This window comes from Necator americanus, chromosome X (genome assembly GCF_031761385.1).
Source record: "Necator americanus strain Aroian chromosome X, whole genome shotgun sequence".
NCBI lineage: Eukaryota > Metazoa > Nematoda > Chromadorea > Rhabditida > Ancylostomatidae > Necator > Necator americanus.
In genome coordinates this window covers 11721982-11745974 of record NC_087376.1, presented here as the reverse complement: position 1 = coordinate 11745974, position 23993 = coordinate 11721982, and the positions used below count along the sequence as shown (strand labels likewise).

The window sequence follows — 23993 nt, the reverse complement described above, 5'->3', positions numbered from 1 at the left end:
AGTGTGTGTGTATGTGTGTGTATGTGTGTGTATGTGTGTGTGTGTGTGTGTGTGTGTATGTGTGTGTGTGTGTGTGTGTGTGTGTGTGTGTGTGTGTGTGTGTGTGTGTGTGTGTGTGTGTGTGTGTGTGTGTGTGTGTGTGTGTGTGTGTGTGTGTGTGTGTGTGTGTGTGTGTGTGATCATTATATTTGACCAGTCTGAACGTCCGGCTAAAGCCGGACTTCAAGCTTTTTTTGCTGTTAGCTTCGGTCGCCTTCATCAATCAATGAGAGATAACAGTAGCGACATTTTTGTAAAATTAGAATCGCTTTTTTCTATCAACCCTTCCTTCAATTTTTTTAACCCGAAAATTTAAGCATAGATGAAAGATTTTCCCTAAACACTCAATTCTATATTTGGAGAATATGTTTCTCTCAAACCTTCACAATTTGGAAACATCATTTAAAGTAGTTCGAGTTTTCTCCGTTCTCAGCTATTAGCAAAGAATGATGTGCTAACATGAAAACGTGAATATCACTATCGTAACGATAAAAATAACGTTCTACGTCAGATCTCGTGAACAGTTGACTACTATGTGTTGTATTTAAGCATCCGTTCACACGTGTGTTTCCTATTTTTGAAGAAAGGATTTTTGCAACATCATGGAGACATGCTGAAAAATAGCCATGTGAAGGAGCCATAGAAACCCATTCTACTGCGCTGGGGCTCCAGCGCACCAATCCGACGCAGTGGAACCCCTCTCTCCCCATTCTATAGCTTCCTGACACCGGCGCACCATTCCGCCCCCATGGGACCCGTGTCACCCCACTTTACAGCTACCTGGCTCCGGGGCACAAATTCGACGTCGTAGAACCCGTTTCATCCAATTTTACCGCCTTGATGCTCCAGCGCACCAAACCGACGCCATGGTATCCGTCTCCCTCTCTTTTTGGGATTTCTTGACTGAGACACACACATACACAGACGTACACACGTGACAGAATAAGCCCATTACTATGCAGCATGATAGTTTGCAAATTTGGAAGTATACATTCACATAAAAGTTTATTTAGCCTCACTAACAGATGAGTGAAAACTAACTTGCCTTATCAAAGACAGCAGACATTTCTGTATGTCTTTTTTGGGCAATGGTGATGAGGTAGAGTGCTCACCTGCATGATTATGCATGAACGGTAACGACAACTCTATACAGTTCTCTTTTATAAAAGCAGCAGTGAAAATTTGGAACGACTACGAAGGAAAATGACTAACAAACGAAATTAAATCAGGAAACAAAAAGAAATGAGATTAAGATTTGCTAACTCAAAAACCACGACCAATTAATATCCAATACAAGCGCCTAAATCACCACACATCTTGTAAAGGAAGAAGAGTCCTAAGCAAGCAACCGAATCGCGAGACTTGAGCGTTCATTCTAAGCCATAACATCTCTTCAAAATTGAAACAAATAACGAAATAGAGCCAAGTTTGGCATTGAAAAAACCAGGCACTTTCAAAGCCAGAAGCTTACTGTTTGAACTATTGCAAGAACAAATTGTTCACTTGAAAAATTTCCGATTCTTCACAGCTAGTTAATCTATGCTTTTTCACTAACCTTCAATGGAGCACTTTTGTCAATTCCTAAAGAGAATGGAAATTTGAACACATATATGAAATGACGTGCCAAAATGCTCTGAACAACCTTCTGATCACGAATATAATAAACATTTTGCCTAATTCTGAGAAATTAGGCGAATCCTATTAACACCTCTTCCTTTCACGGAGTTCTATCCGCCGGATATGCAATGCAAAGACTGCGAAGGTGTGAAAGTTATTAACGAAGGCTGCGGAAACTTTGCTTCTTTTCAGTCCACGCATTTGTTAGAACCGAATTCTTGAAGTATACTTGAACTCAACACCTCATTTACTTTCGAATGGTATTTTCAAAATTTAGTTTTGCTCATTCCGAAGAATTCCGACGGTTTGCGACGGATTTTGAGACAGAATTTGGTAGCGGTGTCGTACATTTTATCCTTTAACTTTTTTTTTTTGCTCTTCGGAAATTTTGGTTCTAGCAGGGATCCGACGTTTAGTCGCCTCCTGACATTGTCGAGCATTAAAGTGACGCCCTTCTGGAATTCTGGAAGTAGATAACTAAATCAATCGGTGCCCTAATACCTAAGCATTAGTCTCAGAGAGTCTCCCTTTAAGACTGATCTAAGCTAAAGTTCCTAAGAGAAAAAAGTAAAAGGAAGCGACCAGAAATAAGGGCGCCAATGAGTGAATGAGGATTCCAACTTCGTGACTTCAACAGGTCTGCCACCAAATTGCCTGGGCTTGTCGTCCTTTCGTCTTCATACGTTTTAAAAACTATTCAGGTTTTTCAGTAATTATCTGCTGAAGGGACTCGAATTTGGGCGCAGCTAGAAGAATTGGTGGATAAGAAAATTCTTCTACCAAAATAAAAATACCTGGCGAATACAATTTTTAGAGCTTTGTCGTTTTTCCCATCTGAACTTCAAAAAAAAAAAAACTAGGAGGTTGCGAAAAACTGAAGTATGGCTATATTGTAGGGCAAATCTTCTTCACTGAAAAACCTGACCTACTTACTTGACTTAATCGGCGGGCCGATTTAATCGCCTGCTCGATTATCATCTTCGTCAAGGTGTGCCGTCTTTGAACATAGCTCTGGCAAAACCTCGATCTTCTGCAAAAGTGTGCACAGAATCAATCCATTCGTTGCTATTCTATATCTTGCGGAACCTTACGTCCCGCCTAAGCTTGAACCCAACATAGTCCTCAGAACTCGTTGATCAAAGAGATCTGCTGGTCTCCTTAATATATGACCAAAGAATCGGAGACGATATTATGTAGCCACATTCGATGGCGGTGCAAGATGTTGATATCTTCTACTACGTCGGTACACCACATCGATTTCCGCGTAAAGATCTTCATTGTGGCATAACCCAGGGTAAAAGTAGCCAAGCACCCGTCTGAGCATTTGTTGGTAATGGGAGCATTTCACTAAGGAGTTGAATGCAGGAATCCTTTAGCCCATCTTTGCTGAATATCTTTCTCTTAGCTGCCGTTATTTTTCAACATACAGCCCAAGTAACTGAACTCATCGACGAGTTCTATCGGTTGTCCGTCCACCCTGATTCCCTTTCGAGGTGTCGAAGAGATCCACACCTGCTTGAATTTATCAGGGTGTAGTCGTAAGCTGCAGCCAGCTTCGATACAAGGTTGACAACATGTTGAAGTTTCGTACTGCTTTCCGCGATTATAACAACATCGTCAGCGTTCTCGATGTCTGTTCAGGGAAGTCCTGATGATATCGGCAGGAAACGATCTATTGTTTTTCGCACAAGGTCGTCAATGGCGAAGTTGAATAGGAAGAGCCTTGCCAGCGCCCCTTATCTTACTCCAGTTACCTATTTAAATGTTGCTGTACATCCGACTGGTGTTCGAACTACAGCAATTGTTCTTTAAGTCTGCCATCAAGGTATCTGACACGAACGAACAAACGGACCTGGTACTCCATCGGCGCGGAGCGCGTTGAGAGAACGGCCTTGATAGGGAGAGTCGAAAGCGGGGTCAACGTTCGGAAAGGCTAATTGCATCGGCATCGACTACTGCTGTCAGATTTCGATCACTCTCCTAACGACAAACACCTGGTCAATCGTAGATCGGCCAGGACGAAAGCCAGCTTGCTCATCGCGCGTTGTTTCTTCGCGATGTTTAGTAAGTCGGTCTAGCGTAAACTGCTCCAAAACCTTGCACATAACACACAGCAGAGAGATTTCTAGATAATTCTCAGGGTTTGTGACGGATAAATTCTTGTGCAGAAGAATTATGATAGCGTTTCTCCACGGGTATCCTTTCGTCTATCCAAATTGAATGGGCTATATTTGTCATCTCGCTAATCCCAAATGGAGGAAGATATTTCAGCATTTCTGCGCTCGCCTCCACCCAATCCTTCACCAGATTTGCCATTTATTGTGAGAGTGTATTTTGAAGCTGAGAGGAACTGGATGGTGGTCAGAGTCGAACGCGACGTCCCAAACAGCTCTGGATTTCCGGATATCGAATGACGATTGTTCCCCGTCAGGACATAATGGAGCTAAAATTTGAGCATTCTCATCTTCCGCTTGTGCTGCTTTTCAGGCGTTAAAAATGTTGACCCCTGCCACGTGTGCCGATCGATGATTGCTCTTAAACGTGGATGACGAGGTCCGTCTGTTCACATAAGTCGATAGGAGGGTCACCCTTATCCGACATGCGTTCTGCTAGATAATACCATTTTCTTTGCACATCGGATTGTTGTTCAAGTCTCATCTTCGCATTTGCGTCGGTTCCGACAATTACCACCTGCTGGCTGGGTATTTTAGGGGTGCGTATCGTCAGGTATTCACAGCCTCCGCGACAACCTATGCTTAGGAAAAACGACTGACAATGGCGATCGTTAATTCCGCAGCGCTGCAGTTAATAGCGTCAGCAGAACATTGCGCTCGTTTGTTTGATGCCCCGCCCATTACATCGTGCCTGTTCGGCTCCCATCGTCTAATGAGGTGCGAAACATGCCTCGCAGGAGCACCCTATTGCTGGTATTGCTTCTTTACGAAATATTGATCGCCTACGTATGGAGATACATCGAACGATTGCACATTGCAAATCCCAGAAATAGAAAATAATGTTTTATTTGTTTAAAACAAATAAATCGAAACTTGTACAAACTATAGCAGTACCTTACGCCCATTAAATGCTCTATATAAATACAAATATATATATATATATATATATATATATATATATAGTCTCTTCAACCACGAATAGACGTCTTCTAACGAATAAGTTCTCGTTTTTACAATTTTTAACTTTTATTTCGGAACATTTTCAGCTTCAGTTATGTTTTCTGATGTTGTTTTTTTCTTGTTCAAATCTTCTACGTTTTGGCTTCATTTTTCGTACTTTCATTTTCTACGTTTTTTTCAAAAAATTTTCTTCCTTAATACGTTGCCACATTGTTGCCTTTACGTTCTTCGAACCTTCCCAGAAGTCAACTCCATCACATTATTGCAATATAAACCACGGCACATGACCTCAATGTCGTGGCGATGGATGGGCGTGACTTAGTGACCACAGCTAGCCTATGATATACCTACCCTGGCCTGCCTACAGCCTCTTCTGCAGGCAACTATTCAGCCGCAGATAATCGGCTGCTGGTGCCTAACGACCGTCCCCCATATTTTAAATACCAGCCTGAACGTCCGGCTAAAACCGGACTTCAAGCTTATTTGGTGTTCGCTTCACTCGCCTTCACCGATCAATAAGAAATAATAGTAGCGACATTTTTTGTAAAATTAGAGTTGTTTTTTTCCTATCAACGCTTTCTTCAATTTTTTTTGCCCGAAAATTTAGGCGTAGACGAAAGATTTTATGGTTTTTCCTTAGACGTATCAGTTCTATATTTGGAGAACAATCAAACTTCATTTCACATCTATTTTCCTTTCAAGACCTCCACAATTTGGAAACATTATTCGACTTATGAGTCTCCTCCGTTTTCAACTATTAGCAAAGAATGATGTGATAACATGGAATGACGTGAATATCACTATCGTAGCGATAAAAATAATGTTCTACGTCAGATCTCGCAAACAGTCGACTACTATGTGTTGTATTTAAGCATCCGTTCACACGTGTGTTTCCTATTTTTGAAGAAAGGATTTTTGCAGCATCATGGAGACATGCTGGGAAATAGCCATGTGAAGGAGCCATAGAAACCCATTCTACTGCGCTTGGGCTCCCGCGCCACAATCCGACGCAGTGGAACCCGTCTCTCCCTACTCTATAGCTTGCTAGCATCGGCGCACCATCCTGCCCTCGTGGGGCCCGTCCCACCCAATTTTACCGCGTTGGGGCTCCAGCTCACCAAACCGACGCCACGGTATCTGTCTCCTCTCTTTTTGAGATTTCTTGACTGAGACACACAAATACGCAGATGCACACACGCGGCAGAACAAGCCCGTTATTAAATAGCATGATAGCTTGCAAATTTGGAAGTATACACCCACATAAAAGTTTATTTACTCTCACTAACATATGAGTGAAAACTAACTTGCCTTATCGAAGCCAACATAGATGGCTATATAACTTTGGGCAATAGATAAAGGTAGAGTGCTCACCTATCAGGTGGTGCAGAAGTTTGCATCATTGTGGGGTATTTTCGTCACACACACACACATACATACATACATACATACATACATACATACATACGTACATACATACATACATACATACATACATACATACATACATACATACATACATACATACATACATACATACATACATACATACATACATACATACATACATACATACATACATACATACATACATACATACATACATACATACATACATACATACATACATACATACATACATACATACATACATACATACATACATACATACATACATACATACATACATACATACATACATACATACATACATACATACATACATACATACATACATACATACATACATACATACATACATACATACATACATACATACATACATACATACATACATACATACATACATACATACATACATACATACATACATACATACATACATACATACATACATACATACATACATACATACATACATACATACATACATACATACATACATACATACATACATACATACATACATACATACATACATACATACATACATACATACATACATACATACATACATACATACATACATACATACATACATACATACATACATACATACATACATACATACATACATACATACATACATACATACATACATACATACATACATACATACATACATACATACATACATACATACATACATACATACATACATACATACATACATACATACATACATACATACATACATACATACATACATACATACATGCATACATACATACATACATACACACACACATACACACATACACACACACGCACACGCACACGCACACGCACGCACGTACGCACACACACGGACTAAGCGCGTTATTATATAGCATGATAAACGCATAGAATTCATCAAAGAAGGCGTCCATAACGTTGTCTTCAGCGATTTTCGGTGCATGAGCGCTTACCATCCAGAGTTCACGTCTTCTGAGATCCCATAGTCGTACAAAGGCACACGTAGGCGACGTTGAACCACATTCCGCCACCAGGTTGTTGTAGTCGACTAACAGCAATCGCCCAGCCACCTGCTTTTCTTTCATCAGCACCGACTTAGTAAATGGTGTAATTTTCGATTCTGATGACGGGTCGATCTCTCTGATGTGTGCTTCCTACTCAGCAAACGGCAAACAGAGATATCGTAAAAGCATGCACAGGGCGGTTTGTTGGAGTTCACTCGACAGTGTCGGAGTTCACTCGACGGCTCCTCGTGACGAAACGAGTGGTTGTTGTTAAAACTTCCATGCTTCCTTCAGGCAGTTAAGGTCATGGTCTTTGGCGACGTGCTGGAAGACAGCACCCTCTTACATTGTGTGGGAATGTTTCGCCAGAGAGCAGTGCAGGTAGTATGGCTCGTACGTTTCCAGTGCGTACACTCGAACACCTGATTCCGTTTAGTTAAAGCAGGATCACCACGTGCAGGTAGAAATCAGACTCGTATGCGCAGCTCCACTAGAAAACTGCCTAAAATATTTCTCTTGCTCCTGTTATCAAGAAGTTTTTTGCGATCTTCCACACCCAACTATGTGCACAGAACCTGGGCTTTTTTGCTCATCAATCTCCAATACATCGACTTGTAAACGGCCGAGAACTACGACTGATTGAATTCTTCATCTTATAAAAGAAGTTTAAAGTTTATATTTTTTGCAGAAAATTGATTCAGCGGGGTATCGCACTTTTGTCGTCCGATTATCACATTGTTGAAACAAAATGTTGATTTTTCCGCTTTTTTCAAACACCCTCTTCTGTAATTCGATCTATGCACTTGACTCTTCTTTTCTTTTCGTATCAGGCGCTTTAATCAGCATTTGAAGATATTTTATAGATTTTAGAATAAAAATAGAATATAATAAAAATGATAATATTTCAATACCAATATTTCAATAACATTTCAGCAAATTTGCTTCTTCTACAACTTGGCGTTTTTCCGCTTCTGTCAGCTCCCAAATTTCCCATTTGCTATTTGTTTCTGGACTAATTTTCGACATTCATTTTTCGAAACACACGAAATCTCCAATTCATTGAATTGGCAGCAGCGGAAGACCATTTAGCAGCGTTGGAGCGCCGGAGAGGGGGAGTTGTATTCGAGAGGGTCTTCTCCCATCACCACGCTTCACGTGATATTGTGACTGTAGGGCACGATTAGTTGCCTTCGATGACTTCGATGACGACTCTGTCTTATGGCCTGTCGTCAGATTACCATTTTCCAATTTACCAATCCTAGCGGGTGGAGAGTTTGTTTTGTTCTAACTGGTGGCTGAACTTGGGACTCTTCGCGTGTCGCAGCTCCTTAGACTGCTACATCAAACCAGCTCCAATTTCAGCAGTTTCTTTCAGTGTAAAAAGAAGTGCCACCTCTGGAAAATTTCTTGCATATTTTGATGGAAAATTTAAGGAGATCTCCAAATGCACATTTTCTACATTACGGATTGCAGAATTCCACTGATCTGGAATTCCAAGAACAAGTGGCAAAATTTCGACTTCTCCTATTTCAAAAAAAAAAAATAGAAAAGGTGTACAGAGCCTAAAAAATTTTGAACGAAAAAAGGCAATTTTATTTGTGGATACTCCTTTTTTTGTGAAAATATCAAGCAGCACATTGTCATCAATTTCGATGTGCACCTAATAGGCACACAACGTGGAAGTTATTTTGGTGTGGAATGATCCAGATTACCCAAATACCCAGGTGAACGCTAATGCAATTGGGGAGTGGCTTGCAAGAGTACCTCCAATTTTTTACGGCTTCTGTTTTTACTACTTTGAGCTTAACACTACCGCGAAATGACACTTCACATGATGAGCATGAGATGATTTGAGACAGACATGAACTTAGGTCCTTGACGACGGAAGCGACAAAACGCAAGGCTTTTAGGTGTCTTTCCAACGTATTAATCCCTACCTTAGCTACGCATACTATATCACTGCGAATCAGATGAATACGCGACCTACTAAAAGCTTGCAATTCGCAATTACGTTAGAAAAAACCAGTCATTGAATTAACGCTGCATGAGATTTTCACGTATTCATGTAGATTTTGGTCTTCACCATTCTTTGAAGCACGTCATTGCTTTGGCGTTGTTGAGCATGTTGCTCTCTGTCGAAATGTTGTTTCGCATGTTTCATCGCACATTTTATCTCGATGTTCAGTTAGTGTACTACAGGTATTACGCTCATGTGAAATGAGCAGCAAACAAGCAGAGCTTTAATTTAAAGGCAGCATATCAGGAATCTAAGGGAGGGAGCCCGCGGAAAAAGTTGGAGATGGGGTTGTATATTGCGGGATCCGCGATGGTTCCTCCCCTTTCTTCCCAAAGAAGGGCTTGGGAACCGATTTAGATCCTAAGAGGTACGTTAGAATGCTCCTCTATGTACATGTTCCGCTCCTCTCAGCAGTGGACGCGGTGCTTCCATAAGAGTGGCGCGTTGCAACTGAAATCGTCGTAAAAAACGGCGTTTTTTACGCCGTCTTTTACAACGATTAAGGAGAGTTGGTTAGGACCACCTCCGATCCCGCAATCTAAAATCCCATCTCTATCGTATCCCGCAGATTTCCTCATTGCGTCAGATTTGTGGCATACTGCCTTTAGTCACAGAAATCTTAAGTGTACACGATTCTGAAGTGAACACAGAAATTTGCGTCGGACAGATAGAGGCCAAACTGCTACTCTACATAGTCTGACTTACGTAACGCAAGGGAACGCATAACGAAACATAGAATACGTTGTGGGAACCAATTGTCTATCAAATAATAATGAAATCGTTAGTTTCTGCTACAAACCAAATTTATAGACAAAATGACACAGGTAAGAACATAGCATTCTAACATTTTATGAACGGAAAACTACTTCTGGTATGTAATGTCTGTTTTCGTTGTTGCATGGTTGAAGTCGGTGAAGGAAACTAGCCACTACTCTTTCCAGCGGGTCTATGATGATTTGATGACGGATCGCTTTTTTCGATATATTTAACATGCAAGGATTGTCCTCGTACACACGTGACTAGAGGTATAGTTTGTGGATTGTGGACAAGTGAGAAGACCGAAAAGGAGATGAAACGCCGCTATATTTTGAAATGAGATTTTTATGCTGTTGAAGCTCCTGATATTAGATTAACACAACGTAGGATTGCGCGCAAAGAGAATGGTTTCGAATAGCATTGAATCTCCATTGGAATCCCCACTGAACTACGTGACCTGCTCGCCACTTCTAACAAAACAGTCATATTTGAATACGCGCTGCTCTAGTGTGAAGGTGCTCCATGATAGCACTGAACCTGAAATGCTATGAGAAAGACAATTGATATAACAAATAACACAACATATAACACGGCGCACTCTCTTTCTTTTCTAATGCCCGAGTAATAGCTGTTTTAATTATACTTAGTTCTCGCACCGCACTCTGAACCTGCTTGAGATATTTAGTATACTTTCTTCAGTTTGCACGAATAAGAATTGCACACACTTTTTTCCCCAAGTTAATTTGTCTGAAGAAATTATGTGGCGAGTTTTCTATACAACCAAATTCGCCCGAACATAGCCGTAGTGGAACATTATATTGACAATAGAGAATCGGTAAAGAGCTGTACATAGCTATGGCTTCATATGAGTAATGCTCTAGATAGGACAGGTTGTACGGTATGATGTGCAGTTTTCTTCTCTTAGTGCAGGCAGCGCTATCACAGTTACTTGTTAACTGCTGTACCAACGCATTCGCTACCACTCTCTAGAGCAATAGAATAGTTCCGTAGGGGCAACGAACTTGGTAAAGTTGCACAAGCATTTATAACGGACCCGACCAGAACCTCATTCCACGCACATTCAGGGTATCGTACGAAATGGAAATATCCTCCCAGTCTTCAAAAATCCATCAGTATTTTTTTCTGCTATTGGTAAGCCGGTATGCATTTTAACGAAATTAGACCACATCCAAATAGAACAAGGGGTGAACAATACTGGCAAACAGTGATATTCCCTCACATTATTAACAAATTTCATTCGTCTTTACTCTCAACCCACATCTAACAGTTCCACAAATTTACAGGGTTGCATAACACATATGTTCTATTTCAACCGCCTGCGATTCTCTGCAGCGCTCGGAGTGATCTTAGTTCTATTTGTTCTCCAGGTGCTAGTTCTTATGCTTATGCATATTGTTATGTTTTTGAATGTTTCTTTTCTTTTCTTTTTCTCTCTAGGGAAACAGAACAGTGTTACTGTTTCAGGTGTTTGGATGCACACTAGCGCTTTCGTTGTACAAATGCATACAGATAGAAATGTTATACTACTATTAAACTTGAATAGCGTGACCTCGTATTGTCATCGCGTCAGCATTGTTTCTTTTTTTGGTTTTTTTTCCTCATTGTGGAGACTTCTAAATTGTAAAGAAGTTCCAGTTTTTTGCACTTTTGTTGCAACCTTTAAACTATATTGTGTTCGTTGATACATAAACAGCTCTCAAAGGTTTAGAAGGTTGAGACTTTACAGTGGCAAGTTTAGCTTCTCCTTCTTTACAAGCCCTTGCTCCAATTTTTAGTTCTCTTCTTGTTAAATCCAGTACAAATAGCTGAACACGATGTGATTTGATACTGTTTCAAAAAGATGTAAAACTGCACAAAGCAAATGTTATTTTACACTTATTAAGGATCGGTCTGAAAACCAGCGTTAGATGTGGTTCAGACTTCTTGTGATTCTCGCTTCGCTCGCCTTGTCTGATCAATAAGCAACAGGCGTAGTTGCACTTCTGTAACTTTTTGCTATGGAATTGAAGTTTTCTCTTCCTGGCATTTTTCTCGGTTCTTTTTTCAAGAACTTTGGGCGTTGATCCGATAGTTTTCTTTGTAAAGGGATCAGTGGTTCACTTGGAGCATATCCAAATTTGAATTTACACCTGTTTTTCTTAGCTACCGCTTGAGTTTGAAAGCATTATTTGATGCATTAGATATTCTCATCCTCTCCAGCAATTTACGTAGAATGATGTACTAGCATGAAACAACGTGAACGTCATTATTATAACGACAAAGTTATGGTTCTTTGTCGGACCACGTGAACTACTATTTAAACAGCTATTTGCGTGCCTGTTTAAAGGATGTTACCAATCTGAGATTAAATTGCAAAAAATAGACTTACGGATGGAACACAACACATGCAGTTGTCACGGCTATGAAACTGTTCACAACGTCTCAATCACTTCTTGACAAATCCGCTTGGAGTTATTGCCCGGTACTACTGCACCAATAATTGTGCAAACTTTTTCCAACTTTTGTGCTGTCATACCAAATGTGCTGCTCTCAGCATTTTCTGGCGAGGTGCAGCAATTGGACGCCTTATGACCCGTCCCTCTGCTCTCTAATATTTCGTCCCACACCCATACTTACATATACATACGCGAGAGGCTAAGCCCGTTATTTAAGAGCATAATATTCTTCCTTTCTATATGCTATAACATGTAAGCTCATCTAAGCTTCCCAACAGTTAACATAAAATGGTATAATAGCGCCAAATAACGAGGAAGTCATCATCATACTGATAAAGATAAGAATCTCACGTCAGATCACTTAAACTGTGGACGACCTCCTACTAAAGTGGACGTCTGCATGCGTGTGTATAATTTCTGAGAAAATCATCTGTAACCATGCTGAGTGTTAACATACAGTAAAATAGCTAATTCTTCGACAGATATAATTCCGCCCCAAGGATATATAATTTTTCGAAAAGTGAAATGATAGTTACATATTCGTAATCTACATAATACTGCCAAAACTTTGATGTCTCTCACAGCTATAATTGACACTGGTAGCAAAATACCGCACACCTTCATATGGATGCTACTCCGCCAGATTCTTCAGTTCGTCGAACGATATTGCAGTCGGTCGACCAGGGCGAGGGCGAGGCTCATCTTTGAGTTCCTTGTTTCTGGCTTTGAAGCGCTGGAATCAGGCGCGCACAGACCGCTCAGCAAGGACTTCAGTGCCGAATACTTGACTAAAGTTTCGATGGGCTTCAGCAGGGTAGCCAGATTCGAACTCGTAAAAGAGTACGTGTCGAATATGGGAGTGTTAGGCTATTATAGGATGAAGTAGGCAAGGAAGAGGGAGCAAGATACAACACCGCTACTAACTTGTGTCCCAAAATCCGTCGCCGACGGATTAATCCGTCGCAAACCGTCGAAATTCTTGGAAATGGTCAAAATTAAATTTTGCAAGTACTATTCGAAAGTAAATGAGCTGCTGATTTCAAATATACTTCGAGAATTTACTTTTGACAAATGTGTGGCCTGAAAACGGACAAAGTTTCCTCAAGCCCCGTTAATTACTTTCACACCTCCGCAATCCTTCCATTGGCATATCCCGTGGATACATCTCCATGGAAGGAAGGGGTGCTCATAGGATTTCCGCTTATTTCTCGAAATTGGACAAAATGTTTATTACATCCGTAATCAGGAGGTTATTTAGAGCATTTTGGTACCCCACATCATATGTTGGTCCGAAATTTCCATTCTCTTCAGAAATTCACGAAAGTGCTCCATCGAAGATTAATAAAACGTCACACTTTCAAAGCTGTAAAAAATCTCCTCGGAAATTTATCAGCAAACAACTTGTACTTGACAACAGTTTATATTGTAAGTTTCTAGCTTTGAAAATGTCTAGTTTTTCCAGTGTCAAACTTACAACATTACTCTATTTCGTTATTTGGTCCAATTTTTGAACAGCTGTCAACAGCTTAGAATGAACGCTTAAGTCTCGCGATTCGGTACTTGCCTAGAACTCTCCTTCCTTTACGAGAAGTTGATTAGGCGCTAACATTGGATGAGAGTTGGTCATGGCTTTCGAGTGACCAAATTGGAGAAAATTTCGTCTGTTTTCACAAAACAGAGATTTTTGCAGCCTCTGTGAATTCTTTCAGTACCTCAAATAGCTAGTTCTTTTCACAAAGAGACGCTCTTTCGAATGATGTTCAATTCACTTTTGTTTACAAGCTTCAAAATTTCAACACTGACTCCGCCCTCTTATAGAGCAGGCGATATTCTGAGCTGGAATGGTTATCGCGGCCCAGGCATGGTCTGCTAGGCATCTCACACCTTCGATAGGTGACTCCTCTAGCGATTCGGCATCACAGAGAGACAATAATGTTTGAACATAAATGAACGGTGATGAAAATTCTAAAGAGTTCTTATTTGTAAAAACAGCAGTGATAATTTGAAACGGCTAGGAAGGAAAATGACTGACGAAACTAAACGAAGAAACAAAAAGAAAAGGAGAGGGAAGAAAAGGAAGAAGTGAATATTATTCGAATTGAACTGCAAGACACGAAAAATTCAAAAATTTAAAAAGTTCCGATTTTTTCCTCCATAAAACGTTTTAATTTATTACATGTCTGTCTTTTTCAGGAGGTTTGTTTCGTTTGTTTGTATTTCTTTCCGAAAGCTTGTGAAATTGAAGTAGCTTTATAGTTCCGATGACTAAGAACTGTGTAGAATTCTCGTCACCGTTCATTTATGTTCAAACATTATTGTCTCTCTGTGACGCCGAATCGCCAGAGGAGTCACCTATCGAAGGTGTGAGATGTCTGGCAGACCGTGCCTGGGCCGCGATAACCATTCCAGCTATAGAATATCGCCTGCTCTATAAGAGGGCGGAGTCAGTGTTGAAATTTTGAAGCTTGTAAATAAAAGTGAATTCAACATCATTCGAAAGAGCGTCTTTTTGTGAGAAGAACTGGGTATTTGAGGTACTGAAAAAATTCATAGAGGCTGCAAAAATTTCTGTTTTGTGAAAACAGACGAAAATTTCCTCAATTTGGTCACTCGAAAACCATGTCTAGCTCTCATCCGATGTAAGCGCCTAATTCAATTCTCGTAAAGAAAGGAAAGTTCTAGGCAAGTGCCGAATCGCGAGACTTAAGCGTTCATTCTAAGCTGTTGACAGCTGTTCAAAAATTGGACCAAATAACGAAATAGAGTAATGTTGTAAGTTTGACACTGGAAAAACTAGACATTTTCAAAGCTAGAAACTTACAATATAAACTGTTGTCAAGTACAAGTTGTTTGCTGATAAATTTCCGAGGAGATTTTTTACAGCTTTGAAAGTGTGACGTTTTATTAATCTTCGATGGAGCACTTTCGTGAATTTCTGAAGAGAATGGAAATTTCGGACCAACATATGATGTGGGGTACCAAAATGCTCTAAATAACCTCCTGATTACGGATGTAATGAACGTTTTGTCCAATTTCGAGAAATAAGCGGAAATCCTATGAACACCCCTTCCTTCCATGGCGATGTATCCGCGGGATATGCCAATGGAAGGATTGCGGAGGTGTGAAAGTAATTAACGGGGCTTGAGGAAACTTTGCCCGTTTTCAGGCCACACATTTGTCAAAAGTAAATTCTCGAAGTATATTTGAAATCAGTAGCTCATTTACTTTCGAATGGTACTTTCAAAATTTAATTTTGACCACTTCCAAGAATTCCGACGGTTTGCGACGGATTAATCCGTCGGCGACGGATTTTGGGACACAAGTTAGTAGCGGTATTGTATTTCAAAAAAGTCTGTATTTTTCAAATTTTCTACAAAATACTTCAGCCTCTATGGAAAGGCACGCAGACCCACCAGATACCTTAGGACACGCATCGAGTACAGCTGTATTACCGCATTGATTACTACATTTGAAAAGGACAGAACAACTACATAGAAGAATGTTTTTTTAAACGGAATCTTTCGTGATATGCTGCTTTAATCTTGGAAATTGTAAAAAAAAAAATCCTTGCAAAACTCGAAATTGAAAATTCTGATAACGAAAATGGGGCTCTGTCTCACTGAACTGCTAATCCTTGACTTAATTCTGAATCCACACTTTGGTAATCCTCTTCTGATTTGTACTTCAGTGAATCTTCATTTTTCTTCGTCATTCGTTTGTTCTATTCCAGTCATCGTAGAAAGATTCGCTCAGGCATAATTATTTCTTTGACTTGATGACTTTACTCCAATTTCCAAGAGCGAAGAATGCAGGTAAAACAAAAAATGAAGTGAATAAAGAAGGAATAAAACAGGCAGTTCTGAAGAATATCGCTCTGTAGGTACAACGTTCTTCTCTGTAGTTATTCTATTCTTTTCAAATATAGTACGGCTACACGTGTAATAATCAGGCAAGGCTGGTCGCTTTCAGGAAGGTTCTTTCCTAACTACACGCTTGATGCTGATAAGTGATGCCGACAGCTGCCTGAAGATATTGTCCACTAGCTACTGAGATCTGCAACCAAATACCCCGTATGCAAGTATTCGTCGCACCTCTCAAGCTCTAAATGGTACACTTGTAACAAAAATCCAAAAGATTAACGAAATCGTTGCTAGAATTTGCTAAAAACACAACTGCTGTCATTTTCCCAAAAATTTAATTAAACTATAACAAAAAGCGCTAACTTGTTCAACACTGTGTCTTTCTGCCCTTCCGTTCGAAGTGAATTCCAACGTAGACTCAAAGATCAAGTGCACTTCAAAGTTGGGTAGTTGAGTCTATTTCCTCTCTAGCTTACTATCTTGTTCGCCCTCCGTACACAAATATCGTAAATCGCATAGATGGTACATCTACAGACGTATGTATACAAGACTAATTGTTACCTGCACGTGGTGACCCTGCTTTTACTAAACGCAGTCAGGCATCTAAGTATACACTTTGGAAATGTACGAGATATATGATTTGTACAGCTATATGGCATATGTTTACCAAACACTGCAAAAAGGTGCTGCCGTAGGTGATGACCTGTCGATGAACCTGTTGATGAACTATCGCCTTCTCAAAACTATTCAATCAAGTTATTCATTAGTCATTTGAAAGTTAAAAACGGACTTTGCGCTCTAGGTTCAGGTCGAGTTTGCGTCCTATTAGTGTACGGGTACAGTTCAACCATATCGCGGATTAGTGTCACCCAACTACACTTTCTCCGAATGTTCTAGAATGTCCCCTCAATAGGAAATGAGGTACGAAGACCATAGAATGTCCTGGAAGGTCATCTCAGTCATATATAAAGGGAATTGTCTCTCCACCTAAAGTAATAAACTTCTCACTTAATTGAAGTTGGAACTAAAGATACTGCTAACGATAAAACTGTAATCAAAGAAGACTTTGCAAGACATAATTGTCGCAAAGCTCTCCAGAGAATTGGAGAAGAGCGTTGAAGTCTAGTGTTTTTCTTCGTAGCATCGTCTTTAAGAAAAAAAGTAGATGAAAGCGTTATTCTCTGAAGTCATGGGAGAAATGTCAAAGGCGAATCAGATAGACATCCTGAATGAACTGAAGGATGTAGTAAAAAATGGACTCAAGATAGTTTTTTAACACTATTTTGTTTCTCCTTTTGAATAGAAGTGTGGTGATGCGAAGGAAATGTTAGTTTCCTTCTTTTGCACTGTGCGATATGGCTAATGCCTTAGGGTGCAAGTGGTTCAGTTGTTGAATATCTATGAAAGGGCAACGATTACAGTACTCACTAAGAGCCCCAAAAGCACCAGACCATCGTGGGCGGTCATAGACAACAAGCTTAGCGTGTGGTCATCTTGATGAGATGCCCCCGAAATAATGGTCTTTAAAATGCCGAAACAATGTGTACATAACGGATAGGGTATGGAATTGTGCACAAAAGGTGATATAACTATATAGGATTGGAGGTCCTGAACCAAATAACAGGACACTCCGGGCCAAACATTTAAGAACGGAAGCTTAACAACAGTTGAAACCAGTGTTTAGACAGAGATCACCGGTTCAATATCGGTCCATTGCGGCTTGTTGGTGCCGGTGGCGACGTCGTCGCTCTTCGGAGTTTGAGAACCAACTATGAGCGCTATGAAGATTAATGTACCCATAGTTGTTCTCCTTTGAAGCTGCCACATTTTATCTTTCCAATGTGCGTAGTGGGCAGGCTTACTAATGAGAAGAACACCTTTCGAGTTTTTCTTTTAATTTTTAAATGTGCTTGTTATGATGAGCAAGATTACTGCCTGTATTTACAAATCATCTACGCAGTAACCTTGCTAAGCAGATTCTGTCACAAGCATACGATTCCCCAAACGAATATGATTATGCTGAGCGCTAACGACAGCATTATTTTGACCACTAGTAAGACTACTTACTTACTTAGTTACTTAGATGGCCCGTCTTCACTCGACGTGCGGGCCCCAGCATCTCTTCCACTCGTTTCGTTCCCTCGCCATTGTCATCCAAGATGTTCTCAAGTTTCGTGAGTGACGTTGACGAGGTCCTTGTGCCGTATCCAGCTGAGCTCTCAGCTGGTCCATCCGTGCAGCGAACACGTCACTCCATCTCGTTGGCGGTCTCCCTCGGGGGCGTTTAGCGTCCCTTGGGATCCACTCTAGCGTTCTTTTAGTCCATCTATCGTCGATTCTTCTCATGATGTGACCGGCCCATCTATGTTTTGCTTTCGATACATATTCCGCTGGGTCGCGAAGACGGGACATTCCTCTTAAGTCGGAGCTACGAAGACCGGCAAGGTGTTGTGTGCGCCGGTTAAACTTCAGGAGACATCTCTCAAGGGCTCTGTGGGTAATAAGTAGCTTCCTAGACGTGGCCGCGGTGTCTGCCCACGTCTCCGCTGCGTAACAGAGCGCTGGAAGGACTGTCGAGTCGAACAGATGGGCACGAAGATCATGGTCCGTCAGTTGGTCCGTAGCTTCCCTGACGGCTGCGAATGCTGCCCATGCTGCTCTCATTCTTCTATTCAGTTCTTCCTTCAAGTCGTTTTCCATGTTCATAGAACGTCCGAGGTATACGTATGACGGAGTTTCCACGATTTGGGAGCCTTCAAGTTGTACTCCTCCGTCCTCGCAGTGCGCGTTCTTCATGAACTGTGTCTTCTTTCTGTTTATTCGTAGTCCTATTCTCTTCCCTGCTTCGTTCAATTCGTTGAGCATCGTTTCTGCTTCATTGGTGCTGCTCGAAAAGAGAACGATGTCGTCCGCGAAACGAAGGTTCGAAAGAAATCTTCCATCAACACGTATGCCCCTTTCTTCCCAGGATAGTGATTTCATTATCCATTGCAATGCAGCCGTGAACAGCTTCGGCGATATAGTATCGCCTTGTCGTACCCCCTTTCCAATGGGTATGGTGAGAGGGCGGTGGAAAAGCTGTATCCTAGTCGTGCATCGTTCATAGCAATTGGCTAATGTCCTCACATACGACGCGTCCACACCTTGATCGACCAGCGCTGACAGTATTGCATTCGTTTCTACGCTGTCAAAGGCTTTCTCATAGTCGACGAAGGTTAGAACAAGGGGCAGGCGGTATTCCCGGCAAACCTCTATGACCCTCGACACGGTCTGGATGTGGTCCAAGCAGCTGAACCCTTGGCGGAATCCAGCTTGTTCTTGAGGCTGGGCTTCATCCAGCGTCCTAGATATGCGTGTGAGGATGATCTTGGTGAATACTTTGTATAACACGCTCAGCAAGCATATCGGACGGTAGTTCCGAAGGTCCTCTCGGTCACCTTTCTTATGGATAAGAACGGTTCGCGAGGTCTTCCACTGGTCTGGGATCCTTTCTTTCTGAAGATAGGATGTCATGTGCGCTGCTAAGATTACATGAAGCGGATGGCCACCAGCCCGAAGAAAGTCTGCTGATATAAAACCAGGTCCGGGGGCTGTGCCAGGTTTCATGCTCTTGATAGCGACTCGTACTTCCGAAGGGAGAATCCGTGGTGGAGCATCGCCAGTGGGGATGATTGGGCTTGACACAGGAGTTGATGAACGGAAAAGGTTCGAGTAGAACCTCTCCGTAATGATTTCCATCTCACGACGAGAAGACGTGCGAGTCCCGTCTTCGCTCAGCAAGGTTGCTAGCGGAATATTATATTCGCGGAGGTCCCTGCGGCACTTCTTTAGACTCGTTCTTCTTTGTGCTGCTTCTAGAATCTTCTTCTGCCTGTACTTCGAAAGATCCTCCTGCAACGCTTTTCTGCAGCTAGTGTTTGCTACTAACCGCTCAATGTGCGATGCATTCGGATCAAGCCTCAAAGCCCTTCTTCTTCCTAACAATTCCTTGGTGGTCTTCGAAATTCGATCCAAGTTTGTCGTGCGCGACTTCGAGGCACGTTCAGCACAGGCTCGTAATCCTCTGAGCAGCATCTCGTAGTCCACGTTTGGGTCCTCCTCCTCCTCCTCCTCCTAGTAAGACTATTGGTGGTCCAAATAAATACGTCAAACTAGTGGCTACATCCAATGCAGCGTAAGCCGTAAAGGCAACATGCCAGTGCATTTTTATGGTATTCACTAATGGATTTAGATCAGGAAGATCAAAACTAAGAAATAAATTCTCTGCATCTAGTTCTTGCACTCGTCCTTGCAGGGACAAATTTCTCTTGCCCACTGAATGGTGCAAGAGTGTTCTTTGTAAATCAGTGGTAACGTTCATACCATCACATGATGTGTGGCACACTTGTGACACTAAAGAATACTCGAAATCTAAAAGATTTTGCACAGGAGTGTTTGTTGGAAAACACTCACTGAGAAAGACGTTATTCTCGCACTGTATTGTAACCCAAGAGCTTATTAATTATCTGCAAAGGAATTGAATTCTTGCACCTTTGCTAGAGCTGCAGCATCTTTTGCCCCCTAGAACCGAGATCTCATGTGGTTGATTGATTGTGTACTCGGTGTCACCAGTAAGCAACTTGGATTCTATAGCAAGAGTGATTTTTTTTCCATGAACAGCGCGTAGATTTCTTCGCCATCGATTTCTGTGAACGAGTGCGTACTGGTACACTTGTTTTCTCAAATTTTTAAGTGAATCATGTGGGCACTGACATGTTTGCGGTGTTTTCGCATCTACGCAGGAGCAAATCATGCGATTTGGACAGTATATTGATCGGATGCGGATTGAATGTTCTCACTGGAACTGTTTCTTCTTCAACTGGAACTTTTTCTTTTTTCAGTTCGTGCACACTTAACTAACCACATGAGCAACATGATGCTAATGATCGAAGAATAAACTAACATTTTTAGAGTGTTTATAGCTCCAAGTGGCCAACAGTGAGGATTATCTATAAGGTCTTTGCTAATTAGAGAGGCAGATTTCTCGCAAAAGACTGGCGGTTCGCACTGCATAGTCGAGAAAACCACTGCGCTCTCACTTTTAGACCACAACGTAATCGTGCTATTTTGATCTCACGATGACTTCTCAATTCAAATATATATGCTTTCGATACGTTAGACATAATTATGCACACTGTGTTGATGCACAGCTCAAATCTTAATGTAGGAGGCATTGTTTCTACTTTTCCTTCGTTTCCGTTTCCGAAAACTTTTGCGCTTCTTGTGTTTTCTAACCCGTCTGAAGCAACTCCTGATCACATGATTATTGCTGTTACCGCACTGCTATTGTGTGCTTGGAATAGAGTAGTTCAGATTTCCTTGTAGGAAATTAATAATAATAAAGGGCTTAATAGGTCTTATCGGCATTTCATCATTATTCTTTGTACTTAAATATCGCTTCAATTCTTTATATTACTGTAGTAATCTGTCCAAATGACAATTTTTACGTGCGATATTTCTTTGAAAACATTGTTTCACGGAGCCGACCATTCTTTCCCACACATCTCCTATCCAGGGTGAGGCAAGTGAATTGGAAATCCACTCCATGCCATATGAAGCACTGTAGTTCGTCACAAAACTATCATTTTCATCATTTTCAAAGAACAGATTTTCAAACACTGCTCATCACTTTTGCTCCTAGCCTAAGATTCATTCCTCAATCAGTTCGGATAAGGTTTGTAACACCTCTTCGAGATGTTAAACAAGTAAAGCTGCTTAAAAATGCTCCAGTTGACAAATTCTCGACCAATTCAAGACGCAGAGCCCTGGTAGTAAGAAATGTGTACAAACAAACTTTTCAACACAACTTTGTGCAATTTTCTGTCTGATGTTGGACTCAAATGGTCCCATAAGGTCGCATCCAACATTTGCACAAGGTTTGGTTATTATTACCGGGTGCGTACCGTTAGGTACCCGCAACCTTCGCGACAACCTATCCTTAGCGGAAACGACTGGCAACGGCGATAGTTAATTGCGCTGCGCAGCAGTTAATAGCGTCAGGGGATCATTGCGCTGCGTTCGCCTTATGCCACGTCCTATCATCCTATCTCTGGTATTGCTCCTGTACGGACTATCGATCACTTAGAATAGAGATACATCGAAATATTGAACTCGAAATGCCAGAAATAGAAAATAATAGTGTTTTATTTGTGTAAAACAAACAAATCGAAATTTTTACAAACTAATGCACTCTCAAATAAATACAAAGCACTAATGCATTAAATACTCTGTACAAATACAAATATATGGCTCTATCTTCTGTAAAGTTTTTCCAATAACAAATCTACGTCTTCCAACTACCAGGTTTTCGTTTTTACACTTTTCAACTTTTGTTTTGGAACGTTTTCAGCTTCATTTATGCCTTCTGATGCCGTTCTGTTTTTGTACAAATCATCTACGTTTTTGCTTCATTTTTAGCATTATCATTTTCTACGTTAGTACGTTGCTGCCATTTTGTTCTCTGAACGTTCCCAGAAGTCTACTTTATTACGTTATTGCAATACAAACATGGCACATGACCTCTGACACGTGGTGATGAATGGGCGTGGCTTAGTGGTCACAGACAACCGAAGATATGCCTGCTCTGGCCTACCGACAGCTTCTTCTGCAGGCACTTATGCATATAATCGGCCGCGGGTACCTAGCGACCGCCACCCATTATTAACTGCTCTGTTGGTAAGCATCTCCGTTGCTCCATATGGCAATTTCTGACATTTTTACACGTTATTCAAGTGCGTAAATATTTGTTTATGACTCTAGGTGGCTGTGGCATCCAGAATCGCTGTCTCTTCAGTGCTAATGGTATGGCTGCTCCTTATCGCAGTGTGCGTTTCCATAATGTAGGTGACCAATGATTAACCTGAGTAGTTTCGAGTAATTTAGAATGAAAATAGGCACTTTTGCATCGTATGATGGACTGACGTCTTGAATGCGTAACTGGTATTGAACGGCACCTTTTTCGCCTCTGACAATTTTTTGATTTGGAAATCTTTTTTTGCAACTTTGCGCATTAATGTCTCATGAGTCTCATGAGTTTCTCAGAGATGTCCATATCGTCCACAGTAATGGTATCTGTAGTTGTATGGGCAGAGAGTACATTGAACGTAATCGATGTTGACCTGGTATAATTACACATTTTCACCCAGCGCAACTGTAATTTTCCAACAGCTGAAAATGTTCGAAAAGCTTTTTGTAGCAAGAGAAACGAGCTAATTATATAATTGAGCTTGATGGTTTTGCTGACATGTTTGTCTGGGTCTTCTCACCCAGAAAAAGCCAACAATTCCAAGTGGGATAGCCCGCCGGATCCTTTTTAGTGTTAGCTTGCTCTTTCAACTAATCAGTGAACTGACTTCATTAGTGTTCTCACGCTTCAGCTATGCGCATGTTGATATTTCCATTTTGCCGGTGTCACAAAACGCCATCGTAAGAGAACGCAGGAAAGGTCGACAGACTCTTATACACCCACTGTTTATCTCTTGTATCACAGAATCCCATTCGATACAGAGTTCTTGCGGAACGTATTGTTTCCATTCTATCTCTGTATCATACATTCCTCTCATTAGAGACTTAAGCTTGATGATCAGTGGGTTTCCAAGGCCCATAGGATCATAAGTCGAATTTATTTGGCTTAAAATATCATGTTTTGTTAATTGTTC

The 23993-nt window shown here is 41.1% G+C and overlaps 4 protein-coding genes across 4 annotated transcripts; 2 read left to right on the top strand and 2 right to left on the bottom strand.

Moving 5' to 3' along the window:
• Window positions 1-11078: 11078 nt before the first annotated feature.
• RB195_022474 (uncharacterized protein) lies at window positions 11079-11534 on the top strand (the record flags this gene model as incomplete). Its single annotated transcript, XM_064209606.1, has 3 exons — window positions 11079-11132; window positions 11285-11368; window positions 11466-11534. The coding sequence occupies 3 exons, from the start codon at window positions 11079-11081 to the stop codon at window positions 11532-11534; spliced, it is 207 nt and encodes a 68-aa protein (XP_064065487.1).
• A 131-nt stretch (window positions 11535-11665) lies between these two features.
• Window positions 11666-18096, bottom strand: RB195_022473 (uncharacterized protein; the record flags this gene model as incomplete). The annotated part of the gene is made up of 2 exons (XM_064209605.1): window positions 11666-11806; window positions 17992-18096. 2 exons carry the CDS (start codon window positions 18094-18096, stop codon window positions 11666-11668), a joined length of 246 nt encoding a protein of 81 aa, XP_064065486.1.
• A 294-nt stretch (window positions 18097-18390) lies between these two features.
• Window positions 18391-20370, bottom strand: RB195_022472 (uncharacterized protein; the record flags this gene model as incomplete). The annotated part of the gene is made up of 1 exon (XM_064209604.1): window positions 18391-20370. One exon carries the CDS (start codon window positions 20368-20370, stop codon window positions 18391-18393), a length of 1980 nt encoding a protein of 659 aa, XP_064065485.1.
• A 2499-nt stretch (window positions 20371-22869) lies between these two features.
• On the top strand, window positions 22870-23178 carry RB195_022471 (uncharacterized protein; the record flags this gene model as incomplete). The annotated part of the gene is made up of 2 exons (XM_064209603.1): window positions 22870-23010; window positions 23095-23178. The coding sequence occupies 2 exons, from the start codon at window positions 22870-22872 to the stop codon at window positions 23176-23178; spliced, it is 225 nt and encodes a 74-aa protein (XP_064065484.1).
• Between the last annotated feature and the right edge of the window lie 815 nt (window positions 23179-23993).